The following is a 22,785-nucleotide window of genomic DNA, read 5'->3' as shown; positions in this document are numbered from 1 at the left end:
GAATGAAGTTAGCAGCATGAGTTTTCAAAGGAATTTATTCTCATTTCTCAGCCAATCGGAATGCGCCATTAGGCCCGAAAAGTGGAATATTTGAAAACTTACCTTTAAGATCGTTAAAAGTCATGAGAGTCATGACATAACATAACCTCAAAATATTTTAAAAAGTAAACATAAACAAAGAGTTTTTTTAATTTATTATTTATTAAGTTTGATTCTATAAATCCTAGAAAAAGTCTCTAATATGTGATTGTCGATTTTATTTCTTTTCACGAGCATGCAAAATAAATTAATCAAATATTTTTCCTTCTAAACGTCAAATTTATTAGGAGTGTCAAACTTTTGTATACAAGAATTCCGTTACATTTATTTTATCAGACTAGTGTGACGAGCGACTACTATCTCGCTCGAATCACATTTCGAGATTAATCGAATCGCGATTTTTAAGTCGCGGCTTAATTAAATTTATTAAAACAAAAGTATAAAATACATATTTCGAAATATAAACCTGAGACTGAGAACGACTAAAGAATATAGTATAATAAAGTACCTAAACACATTTTCATGTTTTAGCGGATGTTATTTTAAACATTCCAAAGAATGAGTAATTGTACTTTAAGAAACTCAAAATATTTCTAAAACATCATAAAGATAATCTGGATTAAGAAACAGATGTTTTAATAAATCTAAACTCTTCGATTTCCTTCCAAACCAATATGTTTTTCTAACACTATAGGTACAATTGAAAAATACCCAAAAAGTATACTCCTTTAAGAAGTCATAAAATTAGAACAGCTTACTTTTATAGACCAGATCCTTTGTTCAGGTAATACTACCGAAATGGTACACCTAAAAACTTTCTATCCTTTTAACTTCAAAATTGTCACGTACTGGAAAAACCCAGTTTTCATTACTTTTTAGAATTGTTAATCGCTCAACTACTTTTTATAAATAATCGTAATTTCTATATTTCATTATTTCTATCAATCTAAAATTTAATCAACTATTATAATATTACTAGTAGTGAATTAACACTTGTAAATAAATTACCTTTAAGAGTTATAGTTAAACAATGAATTTGTTATAACTATCATGATCATCAGCATTGTATAATTTATTTATATAATATTTATTATAGTTGTAACACGTATGTGAGCATCGAATACAAGAGTAAATATACTTATTATAAATGTAAATATTACTATTAGTTTATTAATTGTATATAAACTGAATAATTAAAATAACTATAATATGATAAGGATAGGAATAATAAAGCTATGACGAATGTGTGTGTATCAACACCGACAGGTGTGACGTATGAAACAGTATTAGTATTGGTGAAGTGCATAAAGTGTATAGTGGGGGATACGCGTCACTTTGAACATGCGCATTTCCCCCAACCTGGACTAACAGCGGAGACCAACTCCAATTGACTATAACTACAAGTTAGATTTTAGTTGACGTTTGACTAGAAAGGTTGCTTCTAAGTTTCCTTAGTCGATTTTGTATTATTGAACTTTGATTTAATAAATTTATCGGGTTTACTCACAAGAAGTCTGATATCCATCAATAATTAATTTTATTAATTATTGATTGATTCTTTCTTGTTGTAAGGTTTTTCCCTCCGTTTTAACGGAATATTATTGTTTTTATTATTTGTAATTCCCGGTTCCTCTTAAGGATTTAGCCAAAGTTGAACTCAACGAATCATATCAGAGCACTTGAGTTTGCGTATTAAAACCCATATGTGCTCGTAACACTAGTGAGTATTGCTTTAAAATATTTGTTTCAAAAAAATTAAAAATAAGATTATACTAAAAAAAAACGGAGTGTCTATTCGGCCAGTTAACTGTCAAAATAAGGTGGTTTAAATATTCTGCCAGTGAACTGGCAGAATAAGTTAGTTTTCTTATTTGGCCAGTGTATCTAAAAAAATATACTATTAATATCTAAATCAGGCCAAATAAAAAAGAGACTCTATTTGGCCAGTCAAAATAAACAGTTTTTAATATTTCAATATACGGGCAAGCTGACATTTTGATAAATTAAAAAAACAACTAAATATATGAAGTAGAGACAATTTGTTTTCATTCTGCACAAACATTTAATTATTTTCATAAATAATACAATTATTTTTGGTAATTCAATTATTTTCATAAATAATAAAATACATCGCAGAATTTCAATTATTTTTAATACAATTTTAATCGAATTCCTCCAAAAAGTGTAATTATTCTTCAAAATTTTATTAAAATTCGCCAAAAGAATTAAATTTTAAGAAACATTTAATTATTCAATAAAATGTTTATTTTTGTATTAAAATAATTGAATTCTCGTAGAATTTTCTAATAAAAAGTTGATTTAAAAATGAATTTTAGATAATAATTGAATATTAAAAGCATTATAGCGTGAATTTTTAGAAATAATTGAATTTTGTAAAGGTTTCAAATTAAAATCTTTGAAAATCAGAATTTTCATACTTTTAACTAACAATTCTAAAGAATTAATTTTTTTGAATAATTTAAAATTTTTTTTTTAATTATTTGAAGTTTTTATTTTCTAATATATATATTTAATTGAAAACTTCCCGAATAATCAATATTTCATAAAATTTAATTGTAAACAAATGAATTTGAAAATTCTCAAGAAACTTTTGCAAAAATTAATAAAAATAATTGATAGTTGATTTCTTTTGAAGAATTTTAATAAATTCTTTGGAAACAATAACATTTTTCGAAGAATTTACTTAAAATTGTATTATAAATAATTGAAATCCTGTGAAGAATTTTATTATTTAGAAAAATAATATTGAATTCTTGGAAACAAATTTTATTACATTTTTTTTTTAAATTGAATTCTTTTGTGAAATTTTATAAAAATAGTAGATTTTGAAAATATTTGAATTTCAGCCAAGAATTTAATTATTTGTAAAATGTAATTGAATTCTTGCAAAAATTTTTTGAAATGAATTACATTTTTCGAGGAATTCATTTAAAATTGTATTAAAAATAATAATTAAAATCCTGTGAAAAATTTTATTTTTTATGAAAATAATTGAATTCTTACACAACGAATTTTATTACACTTTTTTAAATAATTGAATTCATTTGAAAAATTTTATTACTTGTAAAAATAATTGAATTCTTGCGAAGAATTTTATTAAAATTTTTGTAAATTATTTGATTTTTTCTTAAATATTTGTATAAGTTGTTGAATTTCCAAAAGGTTAGAATTTGTAATTTTTGCGAATTTGAATTCTTGTGGAAAAATAATAATGATTAAATATTTATTTAAAAAAAAGTTATTGATGTTTTGGAATAATTTTACAATTAAAGAAATTCGTAAATACCTAAATAATGTAATAAAACATTTTTTTGAGTATCTAATAATTTTTAAAGTAAATCAAAATATTCTTTAGGGTCAGGGAAAATTTTGTCTAAATTTTATCCGGAAATCAGGGAAAAGTCAGGGAAAGAATAAATTAAATTTTTGTGGCAACCCTATTTTTCAGATTCTACTTTGAAAAATATATGTCTCAAAATTTGAAACATTAAAAATTTTGAAACCTCGATTTGAAAAACCTCCATTTGAAAATGGAGTAATTTTTATTCCAGGGCAAAAAATTTAATTTTGCTAAAGATCGAGACTATTATTGGGTTCCGAACGTTAGACTTCGTGTACAGAACCCTAAAAATAATTTTAGGTTTTTATAAAAATTAATAATATTTTTATAAAAAAAATAATGTGTTGGGGTATTATTTGAAAATAATTAAATTTTTTTTTCAGAAAATATTTTCTATATTAAAATGGAAATCTTTACGTTTAACAAGAGTCTTCAGGAGAGGCTCGTTGAGTATACAGGAATTCTGTCGAATCGAGAGGAAATTGTTTCAGCCTCGCAAATTCGTTCCGAATGGTCGTATCACGTGGAATTTGTAATCGAACCAGTCGGCTGGCGTGCATTGTGGAAAATTCCAAAACTCACCTGCCAAGATTTTCAAATTCATTATCCCACAATAGTGGCCGTTGTGATTCAACAGGTGGATTTTCTCGAACTTCAGGCCCTCGTGAAGATTGTCGCCGTCCAAGAGGAGATACATTTGCCGGAAAAATATGACGTACCACTCATTGAATTGTATCCAACACAGCATCAAGACGATATTGCCTTGGATATGATTGCAACGGCAAATTGCATAGACCAACTTCGATTCTTCTACAATTATCTGTGGATGCCTTGGGATCATGACGACGACGATAATTGCGATTGGACATTGTCGCATCTTGAACCCAGGCTGAGATTGTTTTTCGACATGAAGAGAGGCAGTATTTGTAAAAAGACCTGCGACGTTATTCGAACGTTGATGAGGGAAGGAAGGGAGATAAAGGAGAAAATTTCAAGATTGGAAGTTGATATTTCTGATGATGAGGATGTGCACAATGCCTCGTTGGACGATGGCAAGGCCTGTCAATTGTTAAAGTTGCATTTTCGATTGCAACAAATTAAAACGGAAATGGAAGTTTTGGAGAATCCGGCAATGAGGGATGTGTTAATTAGAAATCAAAGTTCGAGTGTTATGGAAATTGAGAGCAAAAGGCGGGAAAGTGGAGTCAAGAAAATTGAGAGTTATTTCGTTTGGCTCGGTGGATCTTTAGATGAGACGGTTTCTTCTTTGAATCAAGCCAAAGGATTTTTACCTCCCGACACATTTGTCAAGTAAATATTCAAATTTTCATATTATTTTCAACTGGCAAAACTGAGAAACTAAAATTGAAAAAGGTTCAATTCATTAGGAGTCAAAAATTAAAAACTGTTAAAATTTTCAGAAGTAATTGAATTTACGAATTTCTTTTAAATTTTTTTTGAAAATAATGGATTTTCTTTTCGAGTAGGTGAAAATTTTTAAAGTAATTGAATTTTATGAAGAATTTCTTAAAAAAATTTTAATTGAACGATATAATTTAGAGAATTTTAGGGAAATTACAAATGACAGCAGAAATTCAATTATTTTCAAAAGTAAAAAAATTCTTCGCAGAAATCCAATTATGTTCAAAATTTTTAAAGAATTCTCGTCTAAATTTCAATTATTTTTATAAATAATAAAATTTTTCTCCGAAATTCAATTATTTTCAAAAATTTTAATAAAATTCTTAGAAAAATTTCAATTATTTTCAAAAATTTCCCTAAATTTAATGATTTTCAATATCTACTATTTTCATAAAATTTTCCAAAAGAATTCAATTATTTACAAAAATTTTAATAAAATTCTACGCAAGCATTTAATTATTTTTATACAAAAAGTACAAATTTTACAGGAATTCAATTTTTTTCACAAATATGTAATACGATTTTTGCAAGAATTCAATTATTTTCGTAAATAAAATTCTTTTTAGTGATTCAATTATTTTAATAAATAATAAAATTCTTCGCAGAAATTCAATTATGTTCAAAATTTTAAAAGATTTTTGTATAAATTTTAATTATTTTTAGGAATAATACATTTCTTCGCCGAAATTCAATTATTTTCAAAAATTTAAATAAAATTCTTAGCAAAATTTCAATTATTTTCAAATTTCCTAAAAGAATTCAATTATTTATAAAAATTTAATAAAATTATACGCAAACATTTAATTATTTTTACGTTTAATTATTTTGAATTCACAGGAATTCAATTATTTTTATAAATAATACGATTTTCACAAGAATTCGATTATTTTCGCAAATAAAATTCTTTTTAGGGTTTCAATTATTTTAATAAATAATAAAATTCTTCGCAGAAATTCAATTATGTTCAAAATTTTTAATGATTCTAGTCTAAATTTCAATTATTTTTAAATTTTCTAAAAGAATTCTCTTATTTAAAAAAAATTAATCAAATTCTACGCAAACATTTAATTACTTTTACGTTTAGTTATTTTGAATTCACAGGAATTCAATTATTTTCATACATAAAACGATTTTTGCAAGAATTTAATTATTTTCGTAAATAAAATTCTTTTTAGTGATTCAATTATTTTAATAAATAATAAAATTCTGCGCAGAAATTCAATTATGTTCAAAATTTTAAAAGATTCTTGTATAAATTTTAATTATTTTTAGGAATAATACATTTCTTCTCCGAAATTCAATTATTTTCAAAAATTTAAATAAAATTCTTAGCAAAATTTAAATTATTTTCAAATTTTCCAAAAAAATTTAATAATATTCTACGCAAACATTTAATTATTTTTACGTTTAATTATTTTGAATTCACAGGAATTCAATTATTTTCATAAATAATACGATTTTTGCAAGAATTCAATTATTTTCGGAAATAAAATTCTTTTTAGAAATTCAATTATTTTCATAAAAAATACGATTTTTGCAAGAATTCAATTATTATCGCAAATAAAATTCTTTTTAGGAATTCAAAATTATTTTCATAAGTAATAAAACTCAATGCTGAATTTCAATTATTTTTAATGCAATTTTAATGGAATTCCTCTAAAAGTGTAATTATTGAAACTTTTCCTAAAATTCGTCGAAAAAATTCAATTATTTAAAAATTTGTTTATGAAATTGTTTATAAGAATTCAATTGGTCAATAAATTAATTTTTTTATTTAAATAATTGAATTCTAGTAGAATTTTCTAATAAAAATTAATTTAAAAATAAAATTCACTTAAAATTTTAGATTATAATTAAATATTAAAAGCATTATAGCGTGAATTTTTAGAAATTATTAAATTTTGAAAAGGTTTCATATTAAAATCTTTGTAAAGTTTAATTTTTCACACTTTTAACTAACTATTCTGTAGAAGAATTAATTTTTTAAATAAATTTATATCAATTTTACTTGAAATTATTTTTTTGAAGTTTTTATTTTCTAATATATATTTAATTTTAGAATTTCCGAATAATTGAAATTATGTAAAATTGAATTGTAATGAAATAAATTAAAAAATTTTCAAAGAACTTTTTCAAAAATTATTAAAAACAATGGATTTATAGAAGAATTTTTAGTTTAAAACTCTAAAAAAAATTTAATCTTAGAGAAATTACAAATTATTGCAGAAATTCAATTATTTTCAAGTGTATGGTGTTAAAATACTAGCAGAAATTTAATAAAGTTCTTTTTAGAAATTCAATTATTTTCATAAATAATAAAACTCATCGCAGAATTTCAATTATTTTTAATACAATTTTAATCGAATTTCTCGAAAAATGTATAATTATTCTTAAAAATTTTATTAAAATTCGTCAAAAGAATTCAATTATTTAAAATTTTTTTGATAAAATTCTTTATGAGAATTCAATTTTAAGAAACGTTCAATTATTTAATAAATTATTTTTTCTTGTATTTAAATAATTGAATTCTAGTATAATTTTCTAATAAAATAATTGAAATTTCGTAAAATTGAATATTGTAAAGAAATTAATTTGAAAATTGTGAAAGAACTTTTTCGAAAATAATTAAAAACAATTGATTTAAAGAAGAATTTTAGTTAAAAATTCTTGAAAATAATAATTGAATTGAAATGATGAAAATATTTTTTTTACAGTAACAAAATTCTTATAATATAATATAATATAATATAATGATTTTATCAATTTTGCCATCTTTAATTATTATAAAACATGAAGATATCGATCACTCCGAGTCGAAGACTCGGAGTTATTGATTTCTTCATGTTTTATAGTTATGAAAAAATTTAATTTATAATTTTAAGTAAAATGTTCTCTTATTTGACTTCGACTGGTTATATTTTTTGTGAGTATTTGGTTCGTAATTTTTTCGTAATTTTTTTTTGGTCCGTAAAGTCCGTATTTTTAAATACTTTCACTGCTACAAGCCCTGTAATAATTGTAATGAAACATTCGATTATTGAATTTTATTATGTAAATTTAAAGAAAAGAAAATGAGAGGAATTGAAATTCGTATAATTTTTTTACAGGACGTCCAGTTGTTTAAAAGAAGCTTTAGACGTTTGTGACGCAGGAGATATTATTATTCTTGGAAGAGGTGATCATCCTATCAGAGGATCAGGAAATTTAGAAGACGGCGGAATGATCAAGGGAGTTGATTCAGCCGAGAAGACGATTATTTGTCCCAAAGAAACTGAAAGCGGTCCGTCTTTATTAGATTTTTCCGGTAGAGAAGTGAGCACAATTTTTCATAAAATTATAATTTTCTTTCATTAGAAAATGTATGTTTTAAAAATTAATAATGAATCTCAATTTTTGTTTTGCGATTTTCAAGGTAATACTGGAGAATTTGACGATAGATTTGGGAGATATTCAGGCGGGAATTCTTGTGAGAAAAGGAACAGTAAAGTTAGATGGATGTCGAATTTACACATCCAATCACAGTATAATTAAAATAGGAATTATCGTTTTGCCAGGAGCAAAACTAACCGCACAAAATACAACTTTAGTGGGATTAGGAACTGGAATCATGATTCATGCAGGAGGAGAAGCTAATTTAAGCGAATGTCATTTCGAAGAATGCATAGATGGAATTCAGGTATTTTAAATTATAATTTTAATTACAAAGAATTGAGTTTTAAATACGGTACCGTTCGGGAATTACCTTTTTCATGATTCAAGCCTCCGATATTGGTATCCGGACAAGAAGTCTAAAATAAAAGGTCCGAACAAAAAAATCCAAAGTAAATAAAATCCAAAAAAGTAAAAAAAAATAGTTTCACTTTGGACTTATTTTTTGGATTTTTTGTCCTGGTCAAAAAGTCCAAAGAAATTAAAACTCCAATGAATATAATTGAGATATAAAAATTTCAATGGTTGCCTTGAATGAAATTGTCCTTTTTTTGAGTTGCTCATTTCGAAAATTGCTCATTTAACATTTTAAATTTCTGAAAATAATTAAATTAATCGAGTAACTTAATTGGAATTATATTTAAAAAAATAATTGAATTTTTGTAGAGAATTTTATCACAATTTGTTGAAAATAATTGTATTTCTTGGAATAATCGTTTAAAAAATTTTATGTAGAATAATTGGAATTTTTCTAGAAATTTTTTCATTTATGAAAATAATTGAATTTTTGTGAAGAATTTTTTTATTTTTGAAAATAATTGAATTTTTGTGTGTAGAATTTTATTATTTATGTTAAATATTTAAAATCCTTCGATTTTAACATTAACTTTTTAAATTCCGATTTTATAGCGTAAAAATTAAGAATGTGGCTTTTTCACATATTTCATTATTTATTTTGGATTTTTTGATTTTGGACATTTTTGTTTTTGATTTTTTGTACTTAAGAATTTTTCACTTGGATTTTTTGTCCAATTTTTTGTCTCCGATGTGTTTTTCTGCTTTCTTCAACTATTTTCAAAAAATGCGACATTTTTCGATATTTCTTTCAAATATTGCAATAAAATACCACGTTTTTAGTATAAAATGCAGCATATTTTGATTTTTTTTATAGTGTGAAAAATAACCATAGACAAATCTTTTAAAAATTATTTTTGAATAATTTTTTTAATTAAATTTTCGAAATATACAATTAAAAAGATTTTGAATAATTGAAATTTTGTAAAATTTAATTGAAAAAAATTGATTTCTTTCAAGTGTTTTATTATAAATTTTGAAAATCAATTTTTGAAGAATTTCAATTTGCAAAATTTTGAAAATAATTTAATTCTCAAAAATTTTTTAATTTTTTTAAATAATTGAATTTAAAAATTAGAAAGGTCAGGGAAATATAAAATAAAATTTTTGTGACAAGACTAAATTAAATAAAAGACTTTTTTTCTATTTTTAACCGACTAAAGCGACTTTTTTTGCGCCTTAAAATCGATTCGAGGCCTCATGATTAGAAAAGTGTAATTTCAATCATATCGTTGAATTAAAAAACAATATTCTTTATTTATTTGATTTAATTTCTTTATTCTTTATATTTAGAAAATAAATTACAATATTTTCCTTCTTTCCTTTAGCTTCAAGATGATTCTAAACTGACAATGACAAACAGTCCTTTAAAAAATCTGAAAGAATATGCCATTCGTATGGAGTCAGGAAAATATTTAAATGACTGTGAATGCAAAACAGGCGGCACTGAATTATTAGAAAAAATGTCAGAAATCTCTCTGGAAGGCTGTAAATTTGCAAACAATGGCAAAGGTGATGTGTTTTTAAAATCACGAACTACAACCTCTTTATTAGCGAAATCTGAGGATATGATTTCGTGAAAATAAATTTTCAGTTTTTAATTTATTTTCAAAAATATTATTTTTTAAAAAAGTGTAAAATTTACACATAAAGAGAATCTCAAATTCAATTCGAATTTTTTGTTTGTTTTAATACTTAGTGATGAACTGTATAATAATTAGGAATTTTAACAAAATGATTTCACGTAATTTATACTAATACAAAATTTTGTACCACTTTTTATTGTCATGATTTGACCGTGTTTGTCTATTAAAAAAAAGTTTTTTTTTTACTAAAGAAAATGGATTTTTATTTTATTACATAAAATTCACTAATTTCAAAAAATAAAAGACTTATTTTTAAAATATTTTATTATAAAAATATTTAACAAAAATTAGAAGATTTAAACACTTAAAAAATTGTGTGATTTGTCCTATAAATCAACACCACATTCGAGTTTAAACATAAAATATAAATGAGAACACAAAAAAGGATAAAAGGGTAATTTTATAAAATAGGAGAAGAGCTGTAAAGCATGTTAAAGTTTTCTTTGTAATGCCTTCAAAGCCAATCCCAAAGCCCAGTTTAATTGGTGACCAGAGATTTCTTCATAGAGCTAGAAGTAAAAAATTTACTATACTTTAGTAAATTACTTAGAATTTTTTATTTTATTCATTCATAACTTACGTGGAGCTTGGTTTTAAAATTGAGACCATAAATATTTGTCAGCAATGAATAAATATAAGTCGAATCGAGACAGAGAAACGGTTGATCAGAATTCGCTACTCTACAAGTTTCTAAGACGGCTCTATGAATGTCTCCAATTGTTATCGTTCCACCTTGTTTATTGTCTATCAATCCAATCTGTATGAAAATACATTCAAGAATTTAGGTACAAAATTATTTAAAACCACATTTCACATTAGGCTAAATCCATTTCAAATCATGCAAATCGACTAACTTCAAGGCTCATTGTATATTTTTATTAAAATTTACAAGTAGAAATGCAGAAAAATTGTTTTTATCTGACTAAGTCTAAAGTTGTAAAATTTAAAGCATTTTTTTCAAAATTTTTTATTTTTTGATAAAAACTATATTTTAATCAATTGCAATTTATTTATATAATTTTTTAATATATATTTAATTAATTATTAAAAATCATGGATTTATAGAAGAATTTTTATTAAAAACACTAAAAAAATTGAATTTTAGAGAAGTTACAAATGTTTGCAAAAATTCAATTTTGTTCAAAATTTTTTAAAAATTCTAGTCCAAATTTCAATTATCTTTAAAAATAATAAAATTCTTCTCCAAAATTCAATTATTTTCATGAATAATAAATCTCATCATAGAATTTCAATTATTTTTAATACTATTTTAACCGAATATCTCAAAAAATGTAATTATTTTTCCGAATAATCAAAATTTCGTAAAATTGAATTGTAAACAAATGGATTTGAAAATTTTCTAGGAACTTTTTCAAAAATTATAAAAAATAATTGATAACCTATTTATGGGTGATTCTCCGCGTAGCGCAGAACTTGGTTTTTTTCATGTTGTAATGGAAAAATAATAAATAACTTTCATATATTTTTACAATTCCAACGTAAAAAGGTTATCTATATGTTTAGAAACAAAAACCAATAATTACTTTTGTATCTAATATTATAATTTTTCATAAATAAGCGGTTTTAAGGCTGAAAACGTCAAATTTTTACCTGTCCCCATAGGAAGTTTAGAAAAAAAAGTTAATAATTTTAGTAATATGCAATAATAAATACAATTACTATTGACATTTTAGTATTGTCTACTTTAGTACAGTTGAATAAAAAAAATTTTTTTTTAAAATTCATTTTATATATGTTTTTTTCAGTTTATGCTTGACAGCAAATTTGGATGCTATTTATTATTTTATTAACAAACAGTGAATTATTTAAATGAAAATGAAATGTTAACTTAAAATTACTTTTGTAAACACAAGAAATAACTTCCTTAAGTTAATTCAGGAAAAAGAATCAATGTTCTAATTGATTTATTCATTTTTCACTCATTTTATGTTGGGAATTTGAAAAGGGAATCACAAAATAGTCTCTACCGGCATCCACCGACCCTTAAATATTTTATTACAAATTAAACAATTATTTATAAAAAAGGTTAAATGAAGCGTAGTTATATTGTTTTAGTCAATACAAATGAAGTCCATTTGAAACCGATTGAAAATTAATGATATTTTTTTTAAAAAAATAAAAATAACTGAAGGCGATTGAAAAAAGTTTCCACCGACCTTAGTCTCCACCGGCATCAGAATTTCCACCGACCTTTGTATTACGAAGAACCTAGTGCAAATGTAGTGTTATGGTGCCACATATATAAGGAATAAAAAAAACCTATTACTCAGAAAAATTTACCATAAATTAATTAAATAAATTTCCATAAATTACCACGAAAATTTTTATAAATTACCGCAAAAATTTCCATAAATTACCGAAATAAAAATTTTAAATTGTGATTTCTACTTTGAATATTTTTAAAAATTACCGACAAAATTTCTTTAAATTACCTTACAAATTGCCATAAATTTCCATAAATTACCGCGAAAATTTCCATAAATTACCAAAATCCAAATTTTTAATAATAATTTAAATTTTACATATTTTTATGAATTATCGCAAAAATTTCCATAAATTTTCAAAAATTTCCATAAATTACCAAAATCCAAATTTTTACTAATAATTTAAATTTTACATATTTTTATGAATTATCGCAAAAATTTCCATAAATTTCCAAAAATTTCCATAAATTACCAAAATCCAAATTTTTACTAATAATTTAAATTTTACATATTTTTATGAATTATCGCAAAAATTTCCATAAATTTCCAAAAATTACCATAAATTTCCATAAATTACCGAAATAATAATTTTTAAATGAGATTTATGATATAATATTGTTTAAATTACCGCAAAATTTTTTTTTGACAGAATGTGTCCAAACAGTGAATTAGTTAATTACTACACTTGTTTACAACAAAAATTATAAATAATTTTTCCGGCCCGCTATGGATTTTTCTTTCTAAAGCCTTTATCTTCAAAAAAATATATTGATATTAATGAGCGAGTCCACGTCAACTGATCACAACATTTTATGATTATTTGAGCAAATTTGATAAAATTGATAATTTGAGTTAGTTAAAGGGTTAAAAAAAGAAATACCAAATATTTTTGAAAAATTTGAAATATTTTCCAAATTATTCAATTTTGAAAATTTTAGCATAATTTTTTTTGATTAATCATAACTTCCGTTATTTTAAAGCAATTGAGTTGGGTTTTGTATTAAATTACTCGTATTCACAAGCATTTTTATAAAAAAAATATTAACCCAAAAAACCCAAAAAAATTTTAATTGTTATTAACAAAAAATTGTTTATTTTTTAAATAATTTGAAAAGTATATCTTCGATTTATTTCAAAAAATTCATGAACATTCTTTATAATGTCCTGAAAAATTTAAGACCTTAACAAAGATGGTATCTATAATAGTTTTTGAGAAAAAAATTATTTAGTGGAGCCATGCAGACTGCTACGAGCCGTTGCGCGCAACGTGACTTGCGCAGTAGACACGGACAGGTAGTACTATGTCTGTGTGTGAACCTCTTTTCATTTGTTTTTTACTCTTACCTCATGCTTGCTGTCATTCTTTATCGTTATGTCGATACGTTAAATGTTTTTAGCTTACTATTTATTGTTTAATGTTCACATAATTATATTAACCTAAACAAAGTGTGTATTTTATTCTATAAAATAACCTCTTAAAATAAGACGTATATTCTCGTTACCTGTTAATAAAATTTTTTAAACTGTAGTTTTTCATGTTTTTTTCGTAAAGTGATGTGTTTGTGAATACATGTTTATTTGAAATTGTTTTTTATTTTCGCCCTGTAGTATATGAGCATTTTTTAATTTAAATAAAACGTAAAAATGCCATTTAAGTTTTGTTGCAATCCTTTAAAAAAACCTAACCATAATTATTGCACAAAAAGTCTGCGAAACATACCAGCATCTATTTCCCAAATAAATCCATTGTTAACAAATGAACATCTAATTTGCAATACATGTAGGATTAATGTTTTATCTCAAAAATTTCCGGTATTGAACTTAAGCGTTACTTCTTCGAAAGAAGTAGAGAATCTAGTCGAGAATGAAATTCTTGAAGAAATTGAAAGCGAATCTTCAGAAGAAAATTTTGATTTTGATCAAACAAAAATAGACAAAGAGCTCGCCTTTTCTCACTTGAATCAGTGTTTAAAAGTTTTAGGAGAATCTCCTATAAATCATAACGAACTATCTTCTGTCGCTAAAAAACAAAAATCTTTGCAAAATATTATTTTAATTCTGAAAAATAAATTATTTGATTTACCTGATTTCAAAACCGATGATAATGAGTTACTAACTCATTTAAAAGAAAAATTTTCTAATACTGAAGATCGATCACTAAAAATGAAAGTTTTAACTGCTCTTCCAAACTCTTGGCCTCAAAGGAAAATAGAATCAGTTTTTGGTGCTTCAAATCGAATGGCTCGAATAGCGATTAAATTAATGTCACAGGGACAATTTTTGAGTTCATGCAAAACAAAATTAGGAAAAAGCTTGTCTTCAGAAACTGTTACGTATGTAAAAGCTTTTTATGTAAACTACAGTAACAGTCGAATGATGCCAGGAAAAAAGGATTTTGTCACAATTAAAACAGACGGTAAGACAGAAAAAGTGCAGAAACGTTTAGTTTTGTGCAATTTGAGGGAATTGTACCAACTATTCAAAGACAATTATCCAAATATAAAAATTGGTTTTTCAAAATTCGCAGAGCTAAGGCCTAAAGAATGTATATTAGCTGGAGCAAGTGGAACACACTCAATATGTGTATGTGTTTCTCATCAGAATGTGAAACTAATGTTCTCAGCAGCTGAAATTAACAAATTAGTTGTCGATAATCCCGATTTTACAACTTTGACTTATAAACACTGGATTGCTCAAATAATGTGTAATCCTGCATTGCCAATTTGCCATCTTGGAGAATGTAAATATTGTCCAGACGATAAAAACTTGCGAAAACAATTGAAGCAATTGTTTTTTGAAAACTTTACCGAAAAAATTTCGTTCAAACAATGGATAACAGTCGACAGGTCCAACTTGGAAACTGTTACTAAGCCAGCAGATGAATTTGTAGACATGTTAGCTGATATGCTTAAAAAACTCAAAGTGCATGATTTTTGTGCTAGAGAGCAACAAAATTTTCTAGAAGAAAAGAAGACTAAACTAAAAGTTGGAGAATTTGTAGTCCTGGGCGATTTCTCTGAAAATTTTTCATTTGTTGTCCAAGATGCAGTGCAATCATTTTACTGGTCTAACAGTCAAGCGACTATTCATCCATTTGCAGTTTATTATAATACAGGCAATAAATTAGAACACATCAGCTTTGTAATTATAAGTGAAATTTTAGATCATAACACTGTTTCGGTCCATTTGTTTCAGAAAAAATTATTAAATTTTATTCGAGAAAAAGTAACTCAAACTGTGCACAAAATTTTTTATTTTTCAGATGGTTCAGCTGCACAATATAAGAACAAAAAAAATTTCATCAATTTAGCCCATCATGTTGATGATTTTTCTTGTGAAGCAGAATGGCACTTTTTTGCCACATCACATGGCAAAGGACCATGTGACGGCATTGGCGGTACAGTCAAAAGATTAGCGGGTTTAGCAAGTTTACAACGCCCATTTAATAATCAAATTACTACTCCTTATGATTTATACGAATGGGCTAAATCAAATTTGACAAATATTCATGTAGAATATTGCAATCACGAAGAATATCAAGCTGAAGAAAAATTGTTACTCAAAAGATTTAATCAGGCTGTAACTATTCAAGGAACACAAAAATTACATTCTTTTGTACCCTGTGAAAACAAAACCGAAATTCAGACAAAAATATACTCCAATTCATCGAGCAGTTCAACGAAAAAAATAGCACGATAAAAGCTTATGGATAATACAATTAAATTCTCGGAAAAGAGTTACAATTAATTAATTACGTATATGGATCAATTAGTCAATATCAATCAGTCCTTTTCAGGACTTTAATTTCGCTAAATAAAATTAAAATTCAGTTCAATCAGTCCTTTTCAGGACTTTAATTTCGCTAAATAGAATTAAAATCAACTTCAATCAGTCCTTTTCAGGACTTTCTTTATAAATAGAATTAAAATTCGCTACAATCAGTCCTTTTTAGGACTTTTTTATTTCGCTAAATAGAATTAAAATCTACTTTAATCAGTCCTTTTCAGGACTTCAATTTCACAAAATTGCTTCAAATGAGTGCTTAAAAAAGTTTGAGTTTAATTTTCCCATTGTACCTAAGGCTTGTGATATTAACCAATTTTAATGAATTTTGCATAATAAACAACTAATCCCGTAGTATTAATTATATTGAATAATGATAAGTTATCATAAATTTTAGCGTTAGGACTCATAAGGAATTTACGGGCGTGTCTACTGCGCAAGTCACGTTGCGCGCAACGGCTCGTAGCAGTCTGCATGGCTCCACTAAATATTTTTTTTCTCGAAAACTATTATAGATACCATCTTTGTTAAGGTCTTAAATTTTTCAGGACATTATAAAGAATGTTCATGAATTTTTTGAAATAAATCGAAGATATACTTTTCGAATTATTTAAAAAATAAACAATTTTTTGTTAATAACAATTAAAATTTTTTTGGTTTTTTTAGGTTAATATTTTTTTTATAAAAATGCTTGTGAATACGAGTAATTTAATACAAAACCCAACTCAATTGCTTTAAAATAACGGAAGTTATGATTAATCAAAAAAAATTATGCTAAAATTTTCAAAATTGAATAATTTGGAAAATATTTCAAATTTTTCAAAAATATTTGGTATTTCTTTTTTTAACCCTTTAACTAACTCAAATTATCAATTTTATCAAATTTGCTCAAATAATCATAAAATGTTGTGATCAGTTGACGTGGACTCGCTCTAATCATAACGAAAAAAAAAATTTTTTTAATTTCATAAACCAAATCGTGCGCTACGCGGAGAATCACCCTTATATACCTGTTTATATACTAAATAAATAAATAAATAAATAGTTTATTTATTTAGTTTAAAGTTTATTTATTTATTTTAGTTTAGAAGAATTTTAAAAAAAGTTTTGAAATTAATTATATTTTTGAAGAGTTTACTTAAAATTGTATTAAAAATAATTGAAATACTGTGAAGAATTTTATTTATGAAAATAATTGAATTCTTGCAACGAATTTTATTACATTTCTTTTAAATATTTGAAATCCTATGTGAAGAATTTTAATATTTATGAAAATAATTGAATTCTTGCAACGAATTTTATTCAATTTTTTTTTAAATAATTGAATTCTTTTGAAAAATTTTACTAAAATAGTAAATTTTGAAAATATTTGAATTTCAGCGAAGAATTTCATTATTTGTGAAATTCAATTGAATTCTTGCAAAATGTTTGAAAATAATTACATTTTTCTAAGAATTCATTAAAAATTTTATTAAAAATAATTGAAATCCTAAGAAAAATTTTATTATTTATGAAAATTGAATGAAGAAAAATTATTTCGCTTGTAATTATTTTCTAATTGTTAGGTAAATCTACGACTCGAAATTAGTCGATTTATAGAATTTAAAATAAAAATGAAAGACCATAAATTGTTATGAATAATGTGAACTGATTACTCAGATTGAAATCTTCTTACCTCAGAAATTATGTCAAAATAATAGTCAAAAGCATAAATCACTTGTTTATTCATTCCCACTGGTTTGTCGATTATAGTATTCGTGTACTTTTCAACTACATTTATGCAGTCTTGAAATTTATTAGACGAACTATTGTCCTCTTCTTCGATACTATTATTGTTAACTTCAAAATCATTTTCCACTGACCCCAATATATTGTAATCTTGACCATTATAATTCCACGTAATGTTAGCTGCTGGATCAAAACATTTGGAGTGCACCACGATAATTCCATTCCCATTTTTCGCTGCCGATTCCGATACCAAAATTGCCTTTCTCGCAGCCATGAGTCCCATGCCTAAATAGCTGTGAGTAAAAACACTCATATTTTGATTAAACACACTGATATTATAAACAGAGTGATTTACATTCTCCTCGTTCAGACAATAAGTAACTTCTGTTGATCCACCGCCAAGATCGATAACCGCCACCAGATTTTGCGTGCCCTGTTGACTAAATCGTTCCAGGAGGAAATTGACAGTGACCCAAGAGAAAATTCCCTCGTCAACACCTTCCATTATTGACACCGAATTTTCGTTCAATTGAAAACCGGAAGAGTTAAGAAAATTTCTCGTCACCTCCAGAATTCGATTCGCCTTGTCAGCAGGAAGAAGTCGAAGGCCGGCTGTGGCTTTCAGAAGAAGTGGAGTGTCGCCCCATTCGGAGGAAGGAATAGCGGATTTTGCCTTTTCAACAAGAATTCCAAGAGATTTCGTCGCCTCGATAGGATTGTCGGCGTATGAACTCAAGCCCGGCTTCTCCTGATGGAACAATTCGCTTTCCAAGACTGGACTGCCATTCTCAGTCGAAGTGCGGAAACGAAATGCGAATACTCGAGATCCAGTCGATCCGGCATCAATAATGACAGCGTAAAGAGGTTTCTGAGAATCGAGGGTTGTTGTTTTTTCAACTTGAGGAAGTGTTGAACCGTTCGCAAAAGCCACATGGCTTGATAATACAAATCCCAGGAATAACAGCGTATATTGTTTCAGAATGGTTTTTGACACATCCCTCTGACTTGTTGACCTCGATATAATGTCAAATCTCCTAATATTGTGATCGTCTCCATCTAATCTTAACTGTAAAAATGTATAATATTAGTTTTAGAAGATAGTAACCAATTAGTGTTCATTTTTACCCTATAGGGCTAAAATAACGCATGGGAACAGCTGTTATTTTTCCCTAGGGGAAAAATGGCCGCTATTTTCATACGGTCGAACAAATGAATGACTTGCCCTGTCGTCAGCTTTCTAAAAGTGCCATTTTTGTACATGTGGAATATAATAGTTATTTTAGTATCAAGGGCGCAAAATAGTTAATTGCGCGACGATGGCGAGATTAAGGAACCAAGAGTATAGGCTTGTGCGGTATTGAAAATCCATAATCGGTTTTTGAAAAAAAGAGCGTTCGATGGCGTCTAAAATTTGTAGGTTATGTGTAACTTACAGTTATCGCCCAATAAAAATGGCACTGCCTGTTTCAAATGACGTGAAATAAATTGGTAAATATTCATTTTCTAACAAATTTTTCTCTGTTATCACAGGCACTTTTTACAAAATCTGACAACGTACATTTGTCACAAATATTTTTAATTGTCTGAATTCAAAAGGTTTTGTTAATCCATGCAAAAACGCGGTTGCAGGATTGGAAATACAAAAGTAATGTAATGACAGGCAGCAAGACGTGTGTTACAGCCATTTTTCCAGTAGATGGCAGAACCATGCAGCGAGCGTAAAGGCTCAGCTGTTAAAATGATTCGCATTACATTGCTATGGTAATTCCAATGCGCTGCAACTGTGTTTCTGAATAGACCTTTTCATCTCGAATAATTTTTTCTCAATAATAATAATAACTTCCGGTCGGTCATATTCAAATTCCCCATGTTAATACATGGTGAATTTTTGAATATGACCGATTGTCATGGCGGACTGAGATTGCGCTTTCCTATATTCATTTCCTATTCGAGATGAAAATGAATTTTTCATTTATTTAATTTTTTGTTAGAAAATGAATGTTTACCAATTTCACGTCCTCATTTGCCGTATTTGTTGGGTGATAACTATTAATCGCACATTATCGAGAAATTTAAGAGACCATCGAACACCGTTAACTGCATGGAAAGTATGGGATTGAGGGCACTAGCACTAGCAGTGAATTCTTTTTAATGATGAAAGAAGTTGTTCTTCAATTAAGTGAAAATGGATTTTTATGTAATCGAGATGCGTTTTGACATTTTTAAGTGAGAGCGGGCGCAAAAGTATTTTTCACACCAGAGTCGAAAACCTGTGTCATGTGAAGTAGGCTGAAAATCAAAGTTTTCAGACCAGGTGACGGAGAGGGGGAAAAAAGGCTTGCGCAGACGCGTAGCCAATGGCAGACGACGTAAAACATATTCACCGGTCGGCGTTTTTTTGTGTATACATGCATGCAGATACGAAACGTGTTTATTCCTCTGATTTTGTAACCTTTGTTTGTTTAAAAACAGTGATTTAGTGAATTTATTAATTTTAAGAAGTCATCATCAATATCGCAGCGTTCACCGCCTGAGTTATCATAAGCAGCAAAAAATGCTTATTTTGACGTGCGCTTTTTGTAACGCAGAATTCTCAAAATTTGACAATCGAGAGTAGCTAACAAAATTTCAACAACACAAAAAGCAATCAGGTTTTATTTCAATTTAATAATTTGTAATGTCACTATTCAATATTACTCTAAGTAATTTTAATTATTTAAAAAGATCAACTTAATTATTTAATGAAATTGTCTACAATAAATGTAGGGTTTCTTGGTCGGGTCGGGTTGTTGTGAAAAATACAGTGCGTGCCTCGAAGAGACGAATCTTTCTCGCCTCGAGTGGTTTATCGCCCTCGTCCGAAAAGACTGCGTTTCTCCCCTAGGTAGGTAATATTCCATTTAAAGTTATATAAAAAAGAGAGTTGAGAATTTCGAAAGCTTTGTGGTTACCACAGGTAAGAAAAAATGAAATTGGCCAAGGAAATCAGTGAAATGTTAGAGAATTTTATCAAAAGCATTTTTTTTAAATCGCAGTGAATTTAAAAGTAAGTAATACCTTGATTAAAATTGTAATTTGGTTTATTTTGTAATGTATAGTTTCGGGACTAACGTGAAACTTTTAGAATGCGTGATCATTCTGAAACAATCAGATTTTTCCATTTATCTGGAAAAAAGTTGCATTCAAATATTGACGAAGTTAACTAAATAGTTACTTTATTTTACAGTTTTTTTTATTTATGTAGAAAAAAGAAGAAAAGTGCAAAGAAAATGTGAAAGATCATCTTGAGAACTCATCTACATTTCGTAAGTATTTATTTTATTTAATGATTCCACATTTTCTCAAAATTAATGGATAAAAATCGTAAAATAAGGTTATTTTGTAGGTAAATTTTAAAAACATATTTTGTGTATTCTTGCATATAATTTAATACTTTTCTCAATAATTTATAATACTAAATCTAATCAGTAGACATAATATAATGAAATGCGATTCTTTTAAATAATTAAATTCTACAAATTTTTCATTTTTAAGAAAATTTGTTTAAAAATGTTTTAAACACAATTTTTTAAAAGTTTGAAAAGAAAAATATTTATTTCTAAATCGTTGATTATAAGCGATGTGAGTTTCGCCAAAGCAGAATAAAAAAAAGTGTAAAATAATGAACGCATTTATATATAATACAAAAACCATTTCTTTTAAATTTTAAATTAAATAATATTATAATATTATTGGATAATATTTTACCTTCCCCTCTTTAGCAGACATTTTTCTTGATCTGTACTACAGAACTGAAAGTAGATCTCTAATGAAAACAATGAATAATTGTCACGAACTTATAAGAGAGATCCCCTCCTTTAAACTTTCTTGACAATAAATTTGTCTGTACGGAAATTTATTACCATATTTTTACTAATTTCTAAGAAGCGTGTAATTATGATAAAAAAAGAGATGGAGAGAAAAATATGTTTTAAACTCTTCATAAATTAATAAAACAAGTTGTTATCAAAATCATTCTAACTTTTCATTTTTAAAAAGTATCCATGTTTTAAATCAGTTATATATTTTTAACTGAATCAAATTTAGAGAGATTATTATTAATTTATATTAATAGTAGAAGAGAAAAAATAATTTATTTATAAGTGAGATGTATTAAAAAGAAATTTGTTCAATTGTGGTCGCAGGTGTATTAAATAAATCAAATTTACAATTTTTAGAAAATAAAAAGTTAATGATGTGAGTGTTGTGTAAATAATATTTAAATAATATTTAATTTATATCCAAAATAAAATTAAGAGAATCATTTATTCCACTTTTTTTCTTCTATTTGAAAGTTAAAAAAAATTTTTGTAACAATATACAAAATTTTTATATAGCAATTAACAAACAAGGAATTTTATTTTTATTTGCTTTCCATGAGGAAACTATTAAAAAATTTTCAATATTTTTAGTTTGTATAAATTTTAAAAATATAGACAGAAAGGTTTTTAAGGAAATTCTCTAAAAAAAACTTTATACTAAAAAAAATTTCCTTTGATGATCCAGTTACTGTTCACTTTTATTTTAACAATAACAATTATAAAAAAATTATATTTTGTGAATCTATTTACGCAAACTAATAATTTTATTATATCAATACAACAATATTATAAAATTGTTTTAAAAAATTGATTTATATTACTACACGAGTATTCTTAAAAAATGGACAGCTACTGGGATATCCACGTAATTTATACTATAAAATATTATATGTTTTTGAAAAGAAGATTATTCTTAGTTTCTCCTTTAAAGAAACATT

The 22,785-nt window shown here is 26.0% G+C and overlaps 2 protein-coding genes across 4 annotated transcripts; one reads left to right on the top strand and one right to left on the bottom strand.

The window, feature by feature from the left end:
- The first annotated feature begins 1,472 nt into the window (after positions 1 to 1,472).
- On the top strand, positions 1,473 to 10,359 carry LOC122501034 (protein nessun dorma-like). Of its 3 annotated transcripts, none has more exons than XM_043610255.1 (5): positions 1,473 to 1,759; positions 3,784 to 4,711; positions 7,930 to 8,134; positions 8,235 to 8,498; positions 9,934 to 10,359. In XM_043610255.1, the coding sequence occupies exons 2-5, from the start codon at positions 3,804 to 3,806 to the stop codon at positions 10,183 to 10,185; spliced, it is 1,629 nt and encodes a 542-aa protein (XP_043466190.1). In that variant the 5' UTR covers positions 1,473 to 1,759; positions 3,784 to 3,803; the 3' UTR covers positions 10,186 to 10,359. The 3 variants fall into 3 exon arrangements, with proteins under 3 accessions (XP_043466190.1, XP_043466191.1, XP_043466192.1); XM_043610256.1 differs by lacking the exon at positions 1,473 to 1,759 and adding an exon at positions 1,766 to 1,859; XM_043610257.1 differs by lacking the exon at positions 1,473 to 1,759 and adding an exon at positions 3,682 to 3,700.
- Positions 10,360 to 10,497: 138 nt separating this feature from the next.
- LOC122501036 (ectonucleoside triphosphate diphosphohydrolase 5-like) lies at positions 10,498 to 21,967 on the bottom strand. The gene is made up of 4 exons (XM_043610259.1): positions 21,735 to 21,967; positions 17,935 to 19,053; positions 10,832 to 11,008; positions 10,498 to 10,760 (listed from the first exon to the last, which is right to left on the bottom strand). Exons 1-4 carry the CDS (start codon positions 21,753 to 21,755, stop codon positions 10,683 to 10,685), a joined length of 1,395 nt encoding a protein of 464 aa, XP_043466194.1. The 5' UTR covers positions 21,756 to 21,967; the 3' UTR covers positions 10,498 to 10,682.
- Positions 21,968 to 22,785: the final 818 nt, after the last annotated feature.

Source organism: Leptopilina heterotoma, unplaced genomic scaffold (assembly GCF_015476425.1).
Source record: "Leptopilina heterotoma isolate Lh14 unplaced genomic scaffold, ASM1547642v1 Lhet_198, whole genome shotgun sequence".
Classification (NCBI taxonomy): Eukaryota; Metazoa; Arthropoda; class Insecta; order Hymenoptera; family Figitidae; genus Leptopilina; species Leptopilina heterotoma.
Note: the sequence above shows the minus strand (reverse complement) of the source record. Positions and strands in the feature narration are given on the sequence as shown.

What these genes read in the sequence shown, in the direction of transcription:
- LOC122501034 (XM_043610255.1), top strand. Translation starts at nt 3,804, where the DNA reads ATGGAAATCTTTACGTTTAACAAGAGTCTTCAGGAGAGGCTCGTTGAG. An exon ending in TAGATTTTTCCGGTAGAGAA is followed by an intron (nt 8,135 to 8,234) that starts GTGAGCACAATT and finishes GCGATTTTCAAG; the next exon opens with GTAATACTGGAGAATTTGAC. An exon ending in AATGCATAGATGGAATTCAG is followed by an intron (nt 8,499 to 9,933) that starts GTATTTTAAATT and finishes TCTTTCCTTTAG; the next exon opens with CTTCAAGATGATTCTAAACT.
- LOC122501036 (XM_043610259.1), bottom strand. Translation starts at nt 21,755, where the DNA reads ATGTCTGCTAAAGAGGGGAAG. An exon ending in TGTCTGCTAAAGAGGGGAAG is followed by an intron (nt 19,054 to 21,734) that starts GTAAAATATTAT and finishes ACATTTTTACAG; the next exon opens with TTAAGATTAGATGGAGACGA. An exon ending in ATTTTGACATAATTTCTGAG is followed by an intron (nt 11,009 to 17,934) that starts GTAAGAAGATTT and finishes ATTTTCATACAG; the next exon opens with ATTGGATTGATAGACAATAA.